Raw genomic sequence first — 17,944 nt, 5'->3', positions numbered from 1 at the left:
ACTATATAGGCTTGAGCAATGGCTGACCTGAAAATTTGATGTCATGCACAAAGATTATTTTTTAACACAGCTTATTTACATGTAAGTTTCTATCAACGTTCTGCTTAAATATAATGTAGATCTTGCATTTAACTCTGCTTTTCCCTTTAAAAAATAATAAAAAAGGTAAATGTGCAATTTGTCAATAATAAAGAGAATGGATCTGTAATGGAAGGTATGTTAAAGAATGAATAATTATGTTGATAGTATTTCGTATAAGACATTGCAAATTCTAGGACATTTGCCACTTCCCCCGAACAGTTGTCCTCTCGGACGCGTGCCCCCTTTATGCTGTGGCGAATTGTTACTTGTCAGAGGTCATCGACATTAATTTGTTTCCACAAATTTGCGCAGTTTTTGTTTATTTAAGCACAATTAGAATTTCGACAAAAGGCGGTGAATTTTTTTAATAAAAAATTCAAAATTAATTTTCAACATTTTTAAATCATGGGGGGAAGCAAACATCCAACCCTTCCAAAGATATGACGGGGCAAATGTCCGCTACTGCAAAACTGGAGAAAACTTCTGAGGGAACAACTGTCTGAAGGCAAATGTCCGGATACCCAGCAAACCAGGAAATACTTACATATGTATATTGTTGGCAAGTGTGAAATACATTATCCGATTGTAAAATGTTATAGAATACAATATGATCGCTCATCATATAAATCGTTATACTAAATCACTTATAATTTCTTTTTAAAGATTTCTTTTAATAATATCCTAATCGTTTCTATCGCTATTTTAATAACTTATGGGAGAGACCAATCCACTTTAAGTACTTGTATATGTATGTCACTATAAGCAAGTTTTGGATTATATCTTTAACGTTGTTGTGTAGCATTCTTTGCAACTAAGCCCTGGATTCGAAGGTTTTCAGGGGAACGTTATCTTGTTTAAAAAAATGTATTCAGATTTTGTTAGACAGGAATATTATGACAATCGTTTACATTTTATTTTCATTTTCAATTTTTGATTGCATTTCATGTTCTCTTTGTCTGCGCATATGCAGGTTTATTTTTTCACGTGTTTTTCATGACCGGATCTGTCTGACTAGAACAGACCTGTGCACGTGCAAAAGATAGACATCATAACGGACTTTCTTTTGTTTAAACAGGTCTATCCGAAAAATATAGACCTGTCATAAACAATAGAGGAGGTGTATAACAAAAAATAATTATAACTTAAACTTCAATAGATTGAAAGAAGACACATCATGTTTTCAAAAATAAAAGGGCTATTTTTTATTATGTACATGTATGTACATTTTTACAATGAATACCTTCGTAAGGCGTCATCCTTAGCATTCTTTTCTATTAGATATTTTTGTTTCATATCTTCATAATCGTAAATGGACACGAACGTTTCTTTTAAAATAAAAAAAGAAATCAAGTTTAATCAAAATACTATATGCTGCGGGGACCAAAAATAAAAAGGCCCTCTATTGATATTCAAACAATAGTAATCTTCATCAAATATAAGCTAATTCCGTCTTATTTTCACACATCGAAGACTGACAAAGGGTCAGTGGTTGCTACATTTTAAGCTGAAAAGACAGGAAAAAACAGCTAAAATGCCAAATCATGATAGTAAACCTAATAACAGTTAGGTAAGTGATTTGGTGGTTTTGAAGCCGACGGAAAATATGTTTACATATTTATTTAATGCAGATATAACACTTTGAACATATAATTTTTGAAAGTTTGGAAGTGTGTGGTGCGGGGTTTAAGGTAATACTGGAGGGTGGAGGTGTTTCCGTGTCCATGATATTCTTTAATAAATAATTAATTCTGTGCCGTAATTTAATTTCTCCGTAGTACAATAATATTCCGTTAACTTGTATATTTGGGGTGAAAATTCACCTGTATATAATACTTTTAATATAGACTTATTTGAAACGTTAGAAAATGATGTATCTAATTATGAAAATATTGGTTGTGTTTATCTTCTAGGTGACTTTAACAGTAGGGTAGGCAACAAAAATGATTTCATTGTACATGATAAAGTAAATAAAATCATTGATGACATAGATTATGAACCCGATAGTACCCCATGCAGGGCCACAATAGATAGTAAACATAACAATTATGGCATTAAACTGTTAGATTTTTGTAAATCATCATGTATACGTATTATCAATGGCCGTATCGGGAATACTAACACTTATACTTTTTTATCTCATAACGGTTTATCTGTGATAGACTATGTGTTATGCAATGAACGCAATTTTTCATTGATCAGTGACTTTACTATACATCCATTTAATGAATGGAGTGATCATTCCCCTTTGACCTTGTCACTTGAATGTAATAATACGCACGATAATAATGCAGATTATTCTGAGATCAAATTTAAGTGGGACAATGATCGCAGGCAACAATTTCGTTCGGGCATAATTGTAAATTTACCCGTTTTTAATACTATTGTTAATACATTAGATTGTAATAGTAGACAGTCTGTTAATGACGCATTGAATAAATTTACAGATACAATGCGGAGTGTTGCAGATCCTCTTTTTTCATATAATTTGAAATTTAGAAGTGTTCATTACTATGATGCAGAAAAAATACATGAAGCACTCAGAATGGTTTGATAAAGATTGCATTGATGCACGAAACGTATATTTAGAATCATTAAAATCATTTAACTGTTGTAAAACGGATGAAAATAGAGTAATTTTGTGTAATCATAAATCTGCTTATAAATCTGTTATTACAAAGAAGAAAAATATGTTCTATAGAAAGAAAATGCAAGAAATAGAAAATTTGAAAAAGAGTAAGCCGAAAGATTTTTGGAAATATTTTAAAAAACAAACGGGAAAAGTTGATAATAAAATAAATTTAGAACAATTTAGAGAATATTTTTCTAACTTAAGCAATGACTTTTTTCAGTGTTACAATGCTGAAGCTGAGGAATTTTGTGAAAATAATGATTTTACAATTACTAATGAAATTTTTCCTGAGTTAGACGAGCCTATTACTTGTTCTGAAATTTTATCGGCTGTTAAATCACTGAAGCGTAATAAAGCTTATGGTAATGATTGTTTATTGAACGAATATTTTATAGAAAGTATTGATATTTTATCGTCTCATATTTGTGACTTATTTAATTGTATTTTAAACTCGGGCTGTTTTCCTGATAAATGGACCGAAGGTATAATTATCCCTCTGCATAAAAAAGGGAATCAAAATGACGTTAATAATTACAGAGGCATTACACTTGTAAGTTGCTTGTCAAAATTATTTACTACAGTTATAAATAGACGAATCGAAAAATTTTGTAATGAACATAACACTATTTCGGATGCACAGTTCGGATTTCGTAAGGGAAGATCTACTGTAGACGCTATTTTTATTCTTAATTCATTGGTTCAGAAATATTTAAATGATAATAAAAGATTATATGTTATATTTGTTGATATGATGAAATGCTTTGACTCTGTTTATAGAAATGGCCTTTGGTTTAAATTGTATAATTGCGGAATTCAAGGGAAGTTACTTAGTATAATACGTGATATGTATCAAAAAGTAAAATCTTGTGTTAAGTCATGTTCTAGCTATTCGGACTATTTTTTATATGCTGTAGGTCTTCGTCAAGGGGAAGTTATGTCCCCTCTTTTATTTTCACTTTTTGTTGAAGACCTTGAATTATATCTTCAGTCTGAAATTGAAGCAGGTCTTACTTTAGATGATATAGTTTTAATTCTTTTATTATTTGCTGATGATATGGCTATCATAGGTAAAGGTCCAGATGAAATACAAACTCTTTTGAATCTCTTATTATCTTATTGTAACACTTGGGGCCTTAAAGTTAATACTTCAAAAACAAAAATAATGGTTTTTCGAAAAAGGGGTGCACTTTTAGCCTCTGAGCATTGGACCTATGATGGCCAAGAAATCGAAGCTGTTAATGATTTCAATTATCTAGGTACTGTTTTTAATTATACTGGTAAATTTATTCTAAATCAAGAACATTTAATTGGAAAAGCTTTAAAATCAATGAATATGCTGTTATGTAAATGCAAAGAGTATGATTTTAGTCCAAAAACATTATGTCAATTGTTTGATGCCTTCGTTTCACCAATACTAAATTATTCATGTGAAATTTGGGGTTATTCTAAATCTAAGGAAATGGAAAGAATACATTTAAAATTTTGTAAAAGATTGTTAAAAGTTAGATTAAATACTTGTAATACTAGTGTATATGGTGAACTTGGCAGATATCCATTATATATTCATAGATATGTGAGAATTATTAAGTTCTGGTTAAAACTTGTAAATACAGACAATATAATATTAAAAACAGTTTACACTCAGGCACTTGAAGATAGCAAAAAAGGGAAGACAAATTGGGTTTCTAATGTTAAAAATATCTTAAATAATTATGGGTTTTCATATATTTTTGATAATTGTGACAATATAGACAAGGTTATGTTTTTATCTGAATTTAAATGTCGTCTTATTGATTCCTTCAAGCAAGAATGGTTTAGTAATCTTGAAAAAAGTCCTGTTTTATGTATATATAGAAATGTTAAATCTTGTTTTGAATATGAATGTTATTTAAATATACTACCTAGGTGTTTTAGATTTTATTTTTGTAGATTAAGAATGAATGGCCTTCCTTTAAGAATTCAAACAGGTAGATTTAGTAGAAATAGAATTCCTCGTGAAGAAAGATATTGTTTGCTTTGCAATGATTTAGATATTGAGGATGAGTACCATTTTATCTGTATATGTAAATGCTATGATGTTATAAGAAAACAATACTTAAAAGCCTACTATTACAGAAATCCATCAGTTTACAAATTTACTCAACTGTTAAACTCACAAAATAAAAATGAGCTTATACGTTTATCCAAATTTGTTAAAGAAGCTCTTTCCATTAGGTATGTACTTTCAAATGCTACTGTCTGATTACAATTAATGTTCATTCTCCAAATGTTTTGTTTTGATTCAAAAATATCCATAAAAGCGTCTTATTTAATTATAAAAGTAGATAGTAAATACACATTTTTCCATAGCTACATGTTTGTTTGTTTGTTTGATTGATTGATTGCATGTTTGTTTGTTTGTTGTTATGAAACTATTGTATACGTAATTTGTGATATCCATATTTTGTTTGTTAATTTTCATGCAGCGATTACATATGTGAATATAATGTATTGTAGATGATGTACTTTGTACAAGTCTTAATAAAATATCTGTTCTGTTCTGTTCTGTTCTGTTCTTGTAACAGTCACTCATCTTAATTCGGTATTTATTTAAAGATCCTTTAGTTATCATAAACACAAAACTCAGTAAGTCCATTTTTTCTATTTTTAATATAGTTTTCTTTTTTTCTGAATATTCATATTTACAATAACAGTTACAACCGGTTGTAATAACATCTCGTATGTACATCAAAATGTACCGCAGAAAACTGCGGCACTAACACTTTAAACTTAAACCGTCACATGTTAAGTGTCTTACTGCCTGAATCCTTCTATGTCCAAAAGTTCTGTCTCTTTTACTAATACACAAATAATTGTAACAAAGGTTTCAATAATTAACCAATGAAAAACTGACCCTTAAACAGGAAAATATTAACCAATGAAAATACATTTTATCAAATATGAAAATATTAAGACTGATTAACACGTCAGATGTCAAAAGTCAGCGGCCTGTTAATTCCTTTCTTTAAGTCAAACAGATAATCGGATAAGAAAACTTCAAATACATGTCGTAGATAAAATAAATGATAATAATCATGTTGTCATACATGTGACGTAAATAAACATAAATGTGTCAGACACGGAAATTGCAATAAACATGTCAGGGGTCTGGCTAATTGATAATTTACATATTTCTGAATTTCAATAATTTAAAAACTTTTCATAACATCTAAAACAAGAAAGTATAATAATTTTACGAAAAGTATTTTGAAAGAATCAAATGAAAAAACACAGCATAACAAGTGACCTTTATTAATTCTTTTTTTCAATAATCAGTGTGAATTGTTTCTACTTTTAAACAACATTTCCTGTTAAAAATTATCAGTTATAAAACTGGTGACACCAACCGTTTTATTTCCGAATGCAAATTGTCTATTTCCAAATCTTTTTCATACATTGAGCCTCCGATACCACTACTGCCGTCTTTGAGCTTTCTTTTCTTAGTGGGAGGGGGTCCACTGTCGCTATTTGTGATGTATTGAAATCCCGGAAAACCATGGATCATGTTCTGCATGATGTGATTCTTTCTTTATCTTAACAATGCTGTAGAACTATTGAACTATTTGACCCTATAACACATGGATGAATAGATGTCAAGCAACAGTTTTAGGAGTAGTGCATATAATTATATAAATATATAGCGTTTGTCAATGTGTGTACCAACCCAACTGTACATAAATATATATACAGTTGTTCTAAATTGTCATAATCGTTACGAGTTCAATAAACACATGCATATTCAAGTACAAACTTCATGAAATTGTACGTTTATTGTATATCAATAAAGTACCCGGTAGTATTATATAAACCTATATCGATATCGAAACTAAGGTTATTTAATCAAAATATACACAAATGAAAGAATTTAAATCAACATAATATATACCCGCTTAAAATTACCTTTTTTGATACACTATATAGTTACGCAATGCCGGAAGATACATTTCACACACGTTTTATCTCCTCAATTCCACGAAAAAAGTAAAACATTCACACCAGGATGTTATTTTCCATATTCAATGATTTCGTTTCTGGGAAACAACAATGATAAAACATTACTTATAATCTACAGAGTTATGCTCTTGGAGTAAAAACAATGATGTGATTTTTTTAGAAAATATCCTCTTTGATAATACATGTATTTCAAAATGCATATATATCTCATGCATTAAATCTTTATAACGCTAAAAGTGAGTACTTAAGAATATGATTTAATAATAAAAAGCTGAAACGGATGGCAATTTGAGAATAATCGAATTTTACAACATTACATTTTTTATACAAGACTACATGTTTTGAAAATATGCATGTACATTTATCTGTAAAAACTACCAAAAGTCTTACTCAAACTATAAAATAGTTTTACACCGGGGCTAAAACTGTCATTCGACTAGCTTATCATAATCAACGGAAACTGAACCCGACAAATCGACATCCGTAAAGTTTAACAAGGCTCTATACTACAACTCCTTTCTAGAAATTATATAATAATAAGGCTCTATACGAAATACAAAAGCATATTGCTTACACATTGTGCGTTTTCTGTTTATTGAAATGATACTTAAGGTAAATGTGAACACTTATTTTCAATTCACTAATCAATTAATTTACTTATCAATACTGATACGGACATTGATGATGGTCAGTCTCCGTCAATTGTTAATTAAGTTAAAAAGGGTCGTTATTATCGAGTATTGACGAATCTGTATGTGGCCGGTGTTACTATTGGTCAAAGTTGGACTATATTTTTTCAAACACTTAATATATTATGTTTTCATTGAAGTATGTAAACTGTTGAAGTGTCTTAGTGGAATAGAACAGTATTTTATTCCTTTCTGCAAACAAAAGAAATCTTAAAAGTCCGTGTGTCCGTTTCGAGATGTTCTTGTTTGTAGAACGAACTTATTTTTTGTACAGTGTAAAAGTTAGTTGGAAATTTAACTAGAGTTACTCGTGCAGTACTTTACGAACTAAACAAAAAAATATGAAGGTGTTCTTGTTAGCAATTTTACACATGAGGCCGACACCTGTTGTTTTCACCTAATCAATAAATATGGACTTTGATTGATAAGTATTCATTGAAATAAGATAAGTAGAAAAAAATTTGAAATAAATTTTCCATTTAGTATATTTATTCTCTGATGTCACTGTTCAGAACCGCGAATTATGTTTAGAGTCCTCTAATGATTTTGCGTAGTCACATATTTAAATCTTTATTGCGTTTTGGGGCAAGCTGAGTGCAACACTAGTACTAGTATTTTATCCGCTCGATCATGTCAACTAACACTATTACCAAACTTCACTTATGTAAGTCTACAACATTGCTGATTATGTAATTGTCACAACAATCATAAAAATCATGAAGTATAAATAGAAGTATATTTTTATAGAATATTACTATTTTAATTCTTAGTTTTACGCATTTTTAAGCGGAAAGCACAATGGATTTATCGCATTATGTCAGCTACAATTTAAAGGTAAGAATAAAAAGTCTTTCTAAATTTTCAGCTCAATTCACATTTTTATAGGATAAACGAAACATACTAAAGATACACACGCAAAAACATGCAATTTCGATTAAAATAAATAAACAGAGTATATATATACTTCAGGATGAACTTTGTGAAAAGGAGACCATAGATTTCCTTCTGAATAGTTTGATGGTATCATAATTATATCTATCTAAGAGCAAAACTGCAAGTTCACATTTTTAAAGAATAATATAAAGGCATTCGTTAGAAAAGAATAATGTTTAAGGTTATATTTAGGGTACTGTATTCATTTTTTTAAACTTTATAATGAATGATAAAGGCACATTATGCCACAGAAATGTTGTTTGTTTTATTTTTATATTTCAAAAGCATAATAAGTTACTTATTGGCCAATTATCTGAACTATCTTTTGCTTCTGTTACATTTTGACAATTAGTGAGTAATTATTTGCCATAAAAGTAGCAAAATGTACATAAAGTAATGTTTGGACTTCCATACAAAATTTTTAATCACTATAACTGTAGTAAATGCCAAAAATCAGTAAGTGTAAAAGATTCATCGGGTTATAGTCATCTAAGGACACTAGAATTAAAAGACTTTAAGAAACAAAAATGGAATGTATTTCTAGGGCCTGATGAACCATTAAACCATGATATGAACGTTATAAAACTTATGTCTGCCTGTACTAAAATAAGAAAACATGTTTCTGAGGTACAGTGTCTCTTTTACTCAACGCTTGTTTGTAACAATGATATGTTAATCATTCCGTAGATTACTTGGATAAAGACAAATAGTAATGCACCTTCTAACAGTTAAAATATGAACTATATTATTTATCGTATTCAAATAAGAGAAGCAATTGCAGTTGGATCAAAACTTTCATCTCCATTGCAAAAATCATTTAAAACATGCCAAGAACTGCATTGAACTCCCAGTACAGGTAATGTTTGCATGTTTTTCTATTCTATATATGTTTGAATTTATATTTATAACATTTACACGTGTTTCTTGTAAGAAAATACATATGCTTAAACTGGTTACAGAATTAACAAAAAAGGACACTTCCCTTTTGCTAACTATATATATATTACTTATGTGGAAGCATGTAAATATACAACAAACATATACAATGCAAAATATTTTGAGGTGTTAAAACTGTTTATAATTGGCTATTACATCCTTTGCCAAAAGTCTTTTGATAAGACAGGAGCGGATCAGACACTTATTTCATCTACGACTGCTTTTTGCAACCCTGTGCCACGCCTTTTGATAGGACAGGACCGCCTTCGTTAAGTAACAAGGCAGGCCAAACCACATAGTCTACATACTTCCCCCGCTTGGTATAGTCCTTGTACAAATTGGTATCAAATTGTTGTTGAGCGGTCGTTGACAGGATCATCGGTGGATTCTGAACAACCATTAACCAGCACAACTCGGCACACTTGCGTTTATACGCCTGTACTTCTTCCTTACTGTCATACTTGGATTGTATTTTGTCTAGTACTTCCTAAAAAGGAAAAGATTGTTCTTAATTTTCTGAGAAAACCTGTCACACGTTTTACATATATTCAGATAATTCCAAAGTCATCTCAAATAATACACGAAAATCAATTACACTATTTACAGATATTCGAATACATATAATACATATCAAGTTCAAAAATGATACAAAAAACTCTTCTTGTTACAGCTTTAGATTTATGTACTAAATGTTTGGGCCAATGTCAAAAGCAAATGCTTTTTAAGTTATCAGAGGGTATGACCGACCTCCAAACCCAACTCCTCCCTACACAATCAAATAATCGTTGTTTTTCATCATATACACAAGTTTGGTATTCCAAAAATAATTGCCTTGTCATTTGTTTACCTTTTTAATATTTACAAGTTATTAACCTGAATAAGCTAATCACCTTTATAACATCGTTGATGACGTATGTTGCACGTGACTTCCGGAACTCTTTTATTTGCTGAATCAACTTGTCTGGAAGCTCACAATGAGTGTTACCCGAAGGTTCCCTCTGAAATGGTGTATATGCGTATACATGTATGTATCATCAACAGGATGGGAGATCGGCTTCTTGGCTATTCAACAATTCAAAAGATGTCCCAGCTACTAGAAAGTCTACTATAAACCCCAAATGTTGCTTATTTTACTGTATATACATTTGTAACACTTTTATAATTATAAGTGAAAGTAAATTATGATTATGAAGGTTTCAAACAATTTTATCTCCAATATCAACTTTCAAATAATAATACTCATTAGAAAAACATGCAAACGTTACCTGTACTGGGAATTCAATGAAGCGTTGGACTTTTTCAAGATAATTTTCGGCGGAAATTTCTTGGCATATCTTAAATGATTCCTGTAAAAGAGATGAATGTTTGGATCCAACTACAATTGCTTCTCTTATTTTGATACGATAAATAATATACATGAAGTTCATATCTAAACCGCATTCCTCATTGCCTTTATCCACGTAATCTACGGAATGATTAAAATATCATTGTTTCAAACAAGCCTTGAATTAAAAACACTTTGCCTCAGAAAAATTTTTTCTTAGTTTAGTACAGGCAGACATAAGTTTTATAACGTTGATATCATGGTTTAATGATTTATCAGGCCAAAGAAATTCATTTTATTGTTGTTTCTTAAAGTTTTTCAATTCTAGTGCACTTTGATGACTTTCGAAATGTTACTAAATTGCCTATAACCCGATGCAACTTTCACACTAATTTATGTTTGGGCTATTAGTACAGTTATAGTGATTTTATATTTTGTATGGGAGTCAAAATATTACTAAGTGTACACTTTGCTACTTTCATGACAAATAATTTGTCATTGTTGTCAAAATGTAGCAGAAGCAAACGATAGTTCAGATAATTGGCCAATAAGGAACTTGAAATGTTTTTGAAATATAAAAAAAAACATTTTTTGTGGCATAATGTACCTTTAACATAATAAAGAATAAAAATGAATATGTGAATTATAACCTTAAACATTTTTCTAATGAATGACTTTATATAATTCTTAAAATATGTGATCTTGCAGGGTAATTTGTGTAATACGCCTTGCTCTTAGATATATATATATAATTATGATACCATCAAACTATTCAGAAGGAAATCTATGGTCTCCTTTTCACCAAGTTCATCCTGAAGTACATCAAAAGCATCTGTCCACTCGTTGTCATACACTACAGAAAAGCTTTCAGCCACCTTTGTTGGTCTGTTCTGATCACTTAAATCAGTAATATTCGCGTTGTTGTCCCGCAGTCTGCTCGATGCTATGGCACTCAGTCTTAAATATATAGATATTGAATTAACAAGCCTGGCACAATGCTAATAGCTTAATAGCTCAACATTTTATATCAATCCTTGCAGACATGAGTCTAAGACATTTGTCATTCCTCAAAACTAGCACATGATAAAAATTATTTTCACATGATAAGTCTCATGATTAAATAGTTAAGTTAGCTTAAGATCATTTACCACTTACCACTATAAGTTCAAATCCCATCATAAGGGTATAATAAAGACATTTATATGATACCGAAGAGACATCGGAGGTCACTCTTCACCGGGATAGCTGGGCATCCCCATTTGCCAAATTAAAAAATGATTTTAGTGATTTACCTATTCAAAGCTTCATCTTTAAGTCTGTTCTCCTCTTCATATTTGGCGCGCATTTCATCCAGCTCTACTTTCAATGTTTCGTTGCTGGCTTGTTCCTGTTTAAGCCTGCAAAGATTTATGTACATTTATATAAAGAATTGCTTTATAAAGAGAAGTCATTTCAAACTGTCATTAACATTAGAGATGGTTTTATAAAAAGAAATACTCAAAAACTCTACAACAAAAAAATGACATACAAAATCCAAGCTTCTTCTTTTGCATTTTCCTCATCTTTAAATTTTGCATTCATTTCTGCTAAATGTTCCCTAACGTTTTCCCGGATAGTTAATTCCTCCATCAACCTGTAATGAAGAAACAGAGGAGAGCCATTTAACCAAAAATATATAGTCTTTGCCACAAGTGCAGGACCAGGCAGCATGTTGGTTGACTTTATTTTTTTCAATTTTATAATCTATACTGATTACAGACAGTTCCAAAAATGGAAACTTGACAAATCAACGGAAGAAATCCTTAGTCCTAGATAATACCTTTGTGGTGGCTACATTAAACTACAGAGGATGAGCAGTATTATGAATTTCTATAAACAGGAGCAATTTATTTCAAATGTAAATTTGACATCTTAACGACAATTTGTATATGTATTTGCAAACTGCAATAATGTTTTGCGACGCATTTATAATTGAAAATTAACACATAATAGGTATCAATATATAATCAAGTGAGGGCATTTATCAAAATATCAAAGAGAGACTTATAAAGAAATTTTACATGATGTTTGTAGTGTGTGATAATCTAAATGATACCTGGCAACTTCTGATTCTTTTGCTTTGCATTGAGTGCAGAACACACTACTATTACACGATGAGTCTAAATCTATAGATGATCTACTTTCTTCGTCAAACTCAACGCGTGACCGTTTTCTTGAAGATCTACGATCACGTGACCTAAATGATGAGTCCGACTCTATGCTAGAGCATGACGGACTAGTACGCATAGCACTCCCTGGTAGGCTTTTTGGTGACTGAGGAGAGAAAGCCTCTGAACTGCTAGCATCTGACGCTTGCCGGGATGCTCTCCATGCGGCTTTCCTTGTTGGTGTAGTTGCAGGCTAAAGGAAAAAATATAACAACAGAACACGTGATGTTTAACTTGTAAATGTGCGCGTCATGGGATTAGCAATAAGGAATGCCGATCATTTCTTAGCTTCAAAACACGTGAGACAATCTGCATACAGTAATTTGAATAGATAAACCTCGCAACAGATCAATTGAAGTTTCAAAGGAACAAGAACAAGAACATAATCATCAATTTATCACTTGTGACGAAATTTGACCGACATCACATTGAAAAGGTCAAATCTTATGCACTTTTTTGGCTCTTTCGTCACTCTATTGCTTTAGCAATTCCGTTACCTTAACCAGTCAAATGGTGTTTCTGAGATTCTAACATTATTCCCTTTACTGACAAACAATGGAAACTCTTGCGAGTAAAAAGAATGGAAACTCTTGCGAGTAAAAAGCAAAGACCTCGAATAAATTATAAACATTATAAAAGATCAAAGCTGCACGCCTTCAGATGAGCCAAAATATTTCAAGAAATTCAAAATTGAGAAAAATGAACTATAATTTTAAGAAAGGTAAAACATGCAAGATCCAAGTTATATTTTAAATGTTATGTGCGGTTTTTGACTGATTTTGCAGTATTTAATCACCATATTTCTACTGCGTTACTAACGCAGTAAGGGCTGTTTTTGCTAAGTTGACCACTTTTTTGGTAATTTTCTTGGATTGTAAGTGCCGATTGCAACATGTTAATTGCTTTATTTGTTCACCTCGAAATATTTTAAGATTAAATTAATTTCCAACATTTTCATGAAAATTAACGTGAATCTGGAGGTGCTTTTGTACTGTAACATTTGTAAAGTTTGAAGCCCACGTGTGCAGTAATGAAAACACAAGTTATATAGTATTGACCGACAAACCAATGTAAATGTCATTAACATTTATGTATAAAAAACCTGAATGAGCTTGAAATAAGATACATCAGAAAATTGAATCTGGAATATTGAATCTTGAACTTTTGCTATATCATTAGTTATATTACTTCAAATTTAATTTTCACATAATGCCACTGTATAGTTTAATTATATTGTAATGCTATTTTGTTACAAAAATAAGATAATCTTAAATTTATACCTCTTTGAAATCAGTAGGCCTTTGAATCTTCTTCTTATTCTTTTTTGGACCCATTGTTTTTCATTCGCCAACCTAGCAAAAATCAAAGTTCTTAAGAAATGAATTATCGTCTGCACTGATTTACCTTTGTGAATATGACAGTGAGGACGGATTTCTAATGTGCCCTGTTACATGGGCCTGAAATGACAACAAAGCTCGCCAGACATTAAATAAATCATAACAGATTGTCATAGATGCAGTGCTGAGTTGTTATAAGAACGTATACTTCAAAGCAAAGCCACAGACATCTGCATCGGGTCTTTATCCCGCAATACGACGCTGGTTACAAATAGTCAGTGGTTCAACATAACCTTACAGATGTATAGTGAAGAATAAGTAGGATTTAGTTTGGTGAATGATTTTTGCCATTTCGTGTCTTAATTTCTTCGACCCTCTTCGACATTTGGGGGGGGGGCGGAGAGACACAACAACATGAAGATTCGACAATTTTGCCATTTATCTTGTTTTCGCCTTTCGACACCACGACAATGGAGCAATGGAGGAGGGGGGGGGGGCGATACGATTTTTGCCCGCCGCCGCCGACACGATAATTCTGAAGAAAAAGGTATCATGTCATCGCCATTTAAAATAACGTTATTTCGCCTAAAACATATCGTGTCTTCGTGTGAGCGCCCCCAAAAGTCAAAGGCGAAGACACGATAAGTGAGCATATTATCGTTTCTTTGTGTCTTCGCCTTCGACTTTTGAGGGGCGAAGACACGAAATGGCAGACATCAGCCACCATAGCTTTATTTTACTCTACCAGTTATAAGTGTAACAGGTCAAAAGCAAGAAAATTACATACAGAACACACATTGTTACATTGTTGATGTTTCTGTAATCCCCTATATCTCATATGAAAATTTGCGTAAATAATTATTATCTTATACAACTACATTCAATGTCACTATATTGATAATCTTTAACTTCATAAAATATCCGGTAAGATCAAAGAGATAGCATATGTTTAACATGTACAAATCGTTATATTTTAAATCTACTCTTTGCATATCATATCCTTGTTTATGAACGCAATAAATAATTTTCTAAGAATTATGAAAATATGTCTGCGTACAATTTGTAGAAATGAAGTTTGAATAAAGTACAAATCAAAGTAAAAGTACATTTATAGAAACCGAAAGTAGACATTTTAAACGCTGGACATATCAGTAATTAATCTGATGTCATAAAGTTAACCGCATTTTATTCCTGATTTGAAAATGTTATTATTTTAAAACTTACTGTGATCCAAAACAAAATAAACCCGATTTAAGCACAATTTCGAGAACTGTTGCTATAAGGAAGTAATAACAAACCAGTCAAGTATTGAAACTCGTTTAGTTGTGTGAGGTAAAGGGAGCTAACCTTTACGGGACTAAGTAAACACTGTATAAGCTATATATGGTATCTTTTTACATTCTGTATCGTAAATTGTCAATGATTTCGTCTGCTAATCTAAAATGAAACTATTTCAAAATGTAATCGTCATTAAACAAACAACTGTTAACATCGTTTTATTGTAATATTTATTACAATTATCATTTCAATTACACATGTATGTAAATGTTCTTATTTAAATCATGTGCCGAGTCGTCTTTATCCGACAAGGGGTTACCCAAAGGGATGGGGGATTATGAATATTATTATTATTATTATTATTATTATTATTATTATTGTCAGTATGTTTTGCGTGATTTCCGCTTAAATGCCGTAAGTTGATACATACGTACATGTTGCTTTCCACATGACGGTATGCTTGGCACTGTAGATTGGACGTGTACGCTTGCACTTGCAGTTTTGTCAAAGTTTATTTAACCTTAAATGGAACGATTGATCTACAGCATAGTTTGACTGTGATTTCTTATGACACTAAATAATATAAACATAACTAACATTGGTTAATGCGAGGGATGACTCAAAAATACCCGGACTTTTGTTAATCTTATCAGTCGTCTCCCTATATTATTTGCATTCGTCCAGTGCGCTTTAAGCGTCACATCGCCGCATATATGTTTAGATATGTTCTTTTGTTATATTTTTCTCCAACGGTTGTTTCAACCTTGAAGATGATAGAGATGGTGGAATATGGCAAATGCATACGTAATTAACGTCTTTTGTGTATTGAGGTTGTTGACAAAATTTTATGAGACTTTTTAAAGAATTGTAACTAAAGAAATAACATATGTTTGAGGTTTGTAGTTATCAATTTTATTATAAAATTTTAATTCTTAAAAAGAATGAAATTCCTTATATCGAAGGAAACATATACATACTTGGAATATGCAGCTAAATGCAGTCTACCAATGTAAAGCAGATTTTTTTTTTGTAATACATCTATTTATCATTTATCTTATCTCACAATAAGATTTACTTGAAAATTTGAATAACTAAGATGTTTTATGTCTTAATAATGATTAACGACTAAACTTACATGTTGGTAACTAATTTAAACGACAATGAAATAGTCAGTAGTAGAAGTAGAATCATTACTATTATTTTATTTAATTTTTTTTTATTATTATTTAAGTTGTTGTTGTTATTATTGTTGTTGTTTTTGGTTGTTTTTGTTGTTGTTTTTTGGGTTTTTTAAGTGTTGGGGGTAGTTTTATTTATGATTTCTAAAGAGGACATATTTCACATTATCACAGTAGACGTGTTGTTAATATTACTGAATTCATGGTTTAACAAGTAAATATGGATCATCTCTCATTTGTATATTTGGTCAGCGATATATAAGGTCTGACACAATATAAGATTACAGGATTTAGTACTGTTTTATTAATCAAATATATGATAATCCTGCTAAGTCTGTGAAAGCTAGAAATCTGGTCTGTCAGGTCAATATTCGATTTTATTGAGGGCATTGTTTTATCTCTTATACCCGTATCTCTTACATTTGAAAATAAATATATGAGCCGCGTCACGACAAAACCAACATAATGCGTTTGCTGTTCGCTATCAGTTTCTCTACTTGTAATAGAGTTGGTAAGCGAACAGCATGGATCCTGATCAGACTGCGCGGATGCGCAGGCTGGTCTGGATCCATGCTGGTCGCAAACGCATTATGTTGGTTTTGTCATGACGTGGCTCATATATACAACGAACGTCTGTCCACACGAGCGAATGAAAGGACATTTGTAAGGTACCGTGTGCAATGGGAAACGTTAAATTCTATACATTCCGTTTATATTGTTGAGTTCTTGGTTATTTTTGTATGAAAGAAACACCCACAAAATGTCCTCTCGTAAAAATTTATATTTATTAACGAAAATGGTAACGATTAAGTTGTTTTTACTGAAAGTTTATAGATAGTTCTTTTAATTGATTTGATTTGATATCATTTCATTTCTTGATTGATTTTTTGAAGATTGATTTTTTGAGTTATTTCTTGAATAATTGATTACTTCATATTTGATTGAATAGTGAAGGTAATGTTAGTTTTTACTACTTTTGACAGTAAGTAAAATCGAATAAACTCGATCAGAGTTCAGCCATCGCATTGTTCATTGGCAGGCTGACAAACAGTTTACCATTTGCCTTCACTTTCGCAAGGAACTGATAACTTCGGTTCATTCCAGAGCAGAGGTGCGAATGACCGTAGAAAATATTTAATGATCAATCACCACAAAAGTGACCTGCACCGCCTGGGAATCAAGTAAGTTTGTTTCCCGGACGGTTTAGTTGGATTGTTGGACGAACTAGGGAAAGGGACGGGACTGGGCGTTTATAAACTAAAACTGAAGTACGACTTATAAGTCCATATTCTTACGGCTGAGGAAATGTACCGTTTCTTTATATTAAAACCAAACGATTTTTAGTTTATATGATATATT

General features: G+C 31.3%; 1 protein-coding gene across 2 annotated transcripts; it reads right to left on the bottom strand.

Moving 5' to 3' along the window:
• Positions 1-9,303: 9,303 nt before the first annotated feature.
• LOC132724741 (uncharacterized) lies at positions 9,304-15,505 on the bottom strand. 2 transcript variants are annotated; one of them, XM_060709695.1, is made up of 9 exons: positions 15,354-15,505; positions 14,073-14,144; positions 12,681-12,985; positions 12,114-12,218; positions 11,878-11,982; positions 11,347-11,542; positions 10,527-10,607; positions 10,152-10,259; positions 9,304-9,748 (listed from the first exon to the last, which is right to left on the bottom strand). In XM_060709695.1, exons 2-9 carry the CDS (start codon positions 14,124-14,126, stop codon positions 9,473-9,475), a joined length of 1,230 nt encoding a protein of 409 aa, XP_060565678.1. In that variant the 5' UTR covers positions 14,127-14,144; positions 15,354-15,505; the 3' UTR covers positions 9,304-9,472. The 2 variants fall into 2 exon arrangements, with proteins under 2 accessions (XP_060565678.1, XP_060565679.1); XM_060709696.1 differs by having other exon boundaries at positions 14,073-14,249; positions 15,354-15,490.
• Positions 15,506-17,944: the final 2,439 nt, after the last annotated feature.

Source organism: Ruditapes philippinarum, unplaced genomic scaffold (assembly GCF_026571515.1).
Source record: "Ruditapes philippinarum isolate M1 unplaced genomic scaffold, ASM2657151v2 ctg1068_1_1_1_1, whole genome shotgun sequence".
NCBI lineage: Eukaryota > Metazoa > Mollusca > Bivalvia > Venerida > Veneridae > Ruditapes > Ruditapes philippinarum.
The sequence above is the reverse complement of the archived record's forward strand: the minus strand, read 5'-3'. Positions and strand labels throughout refer to the sequence as shown.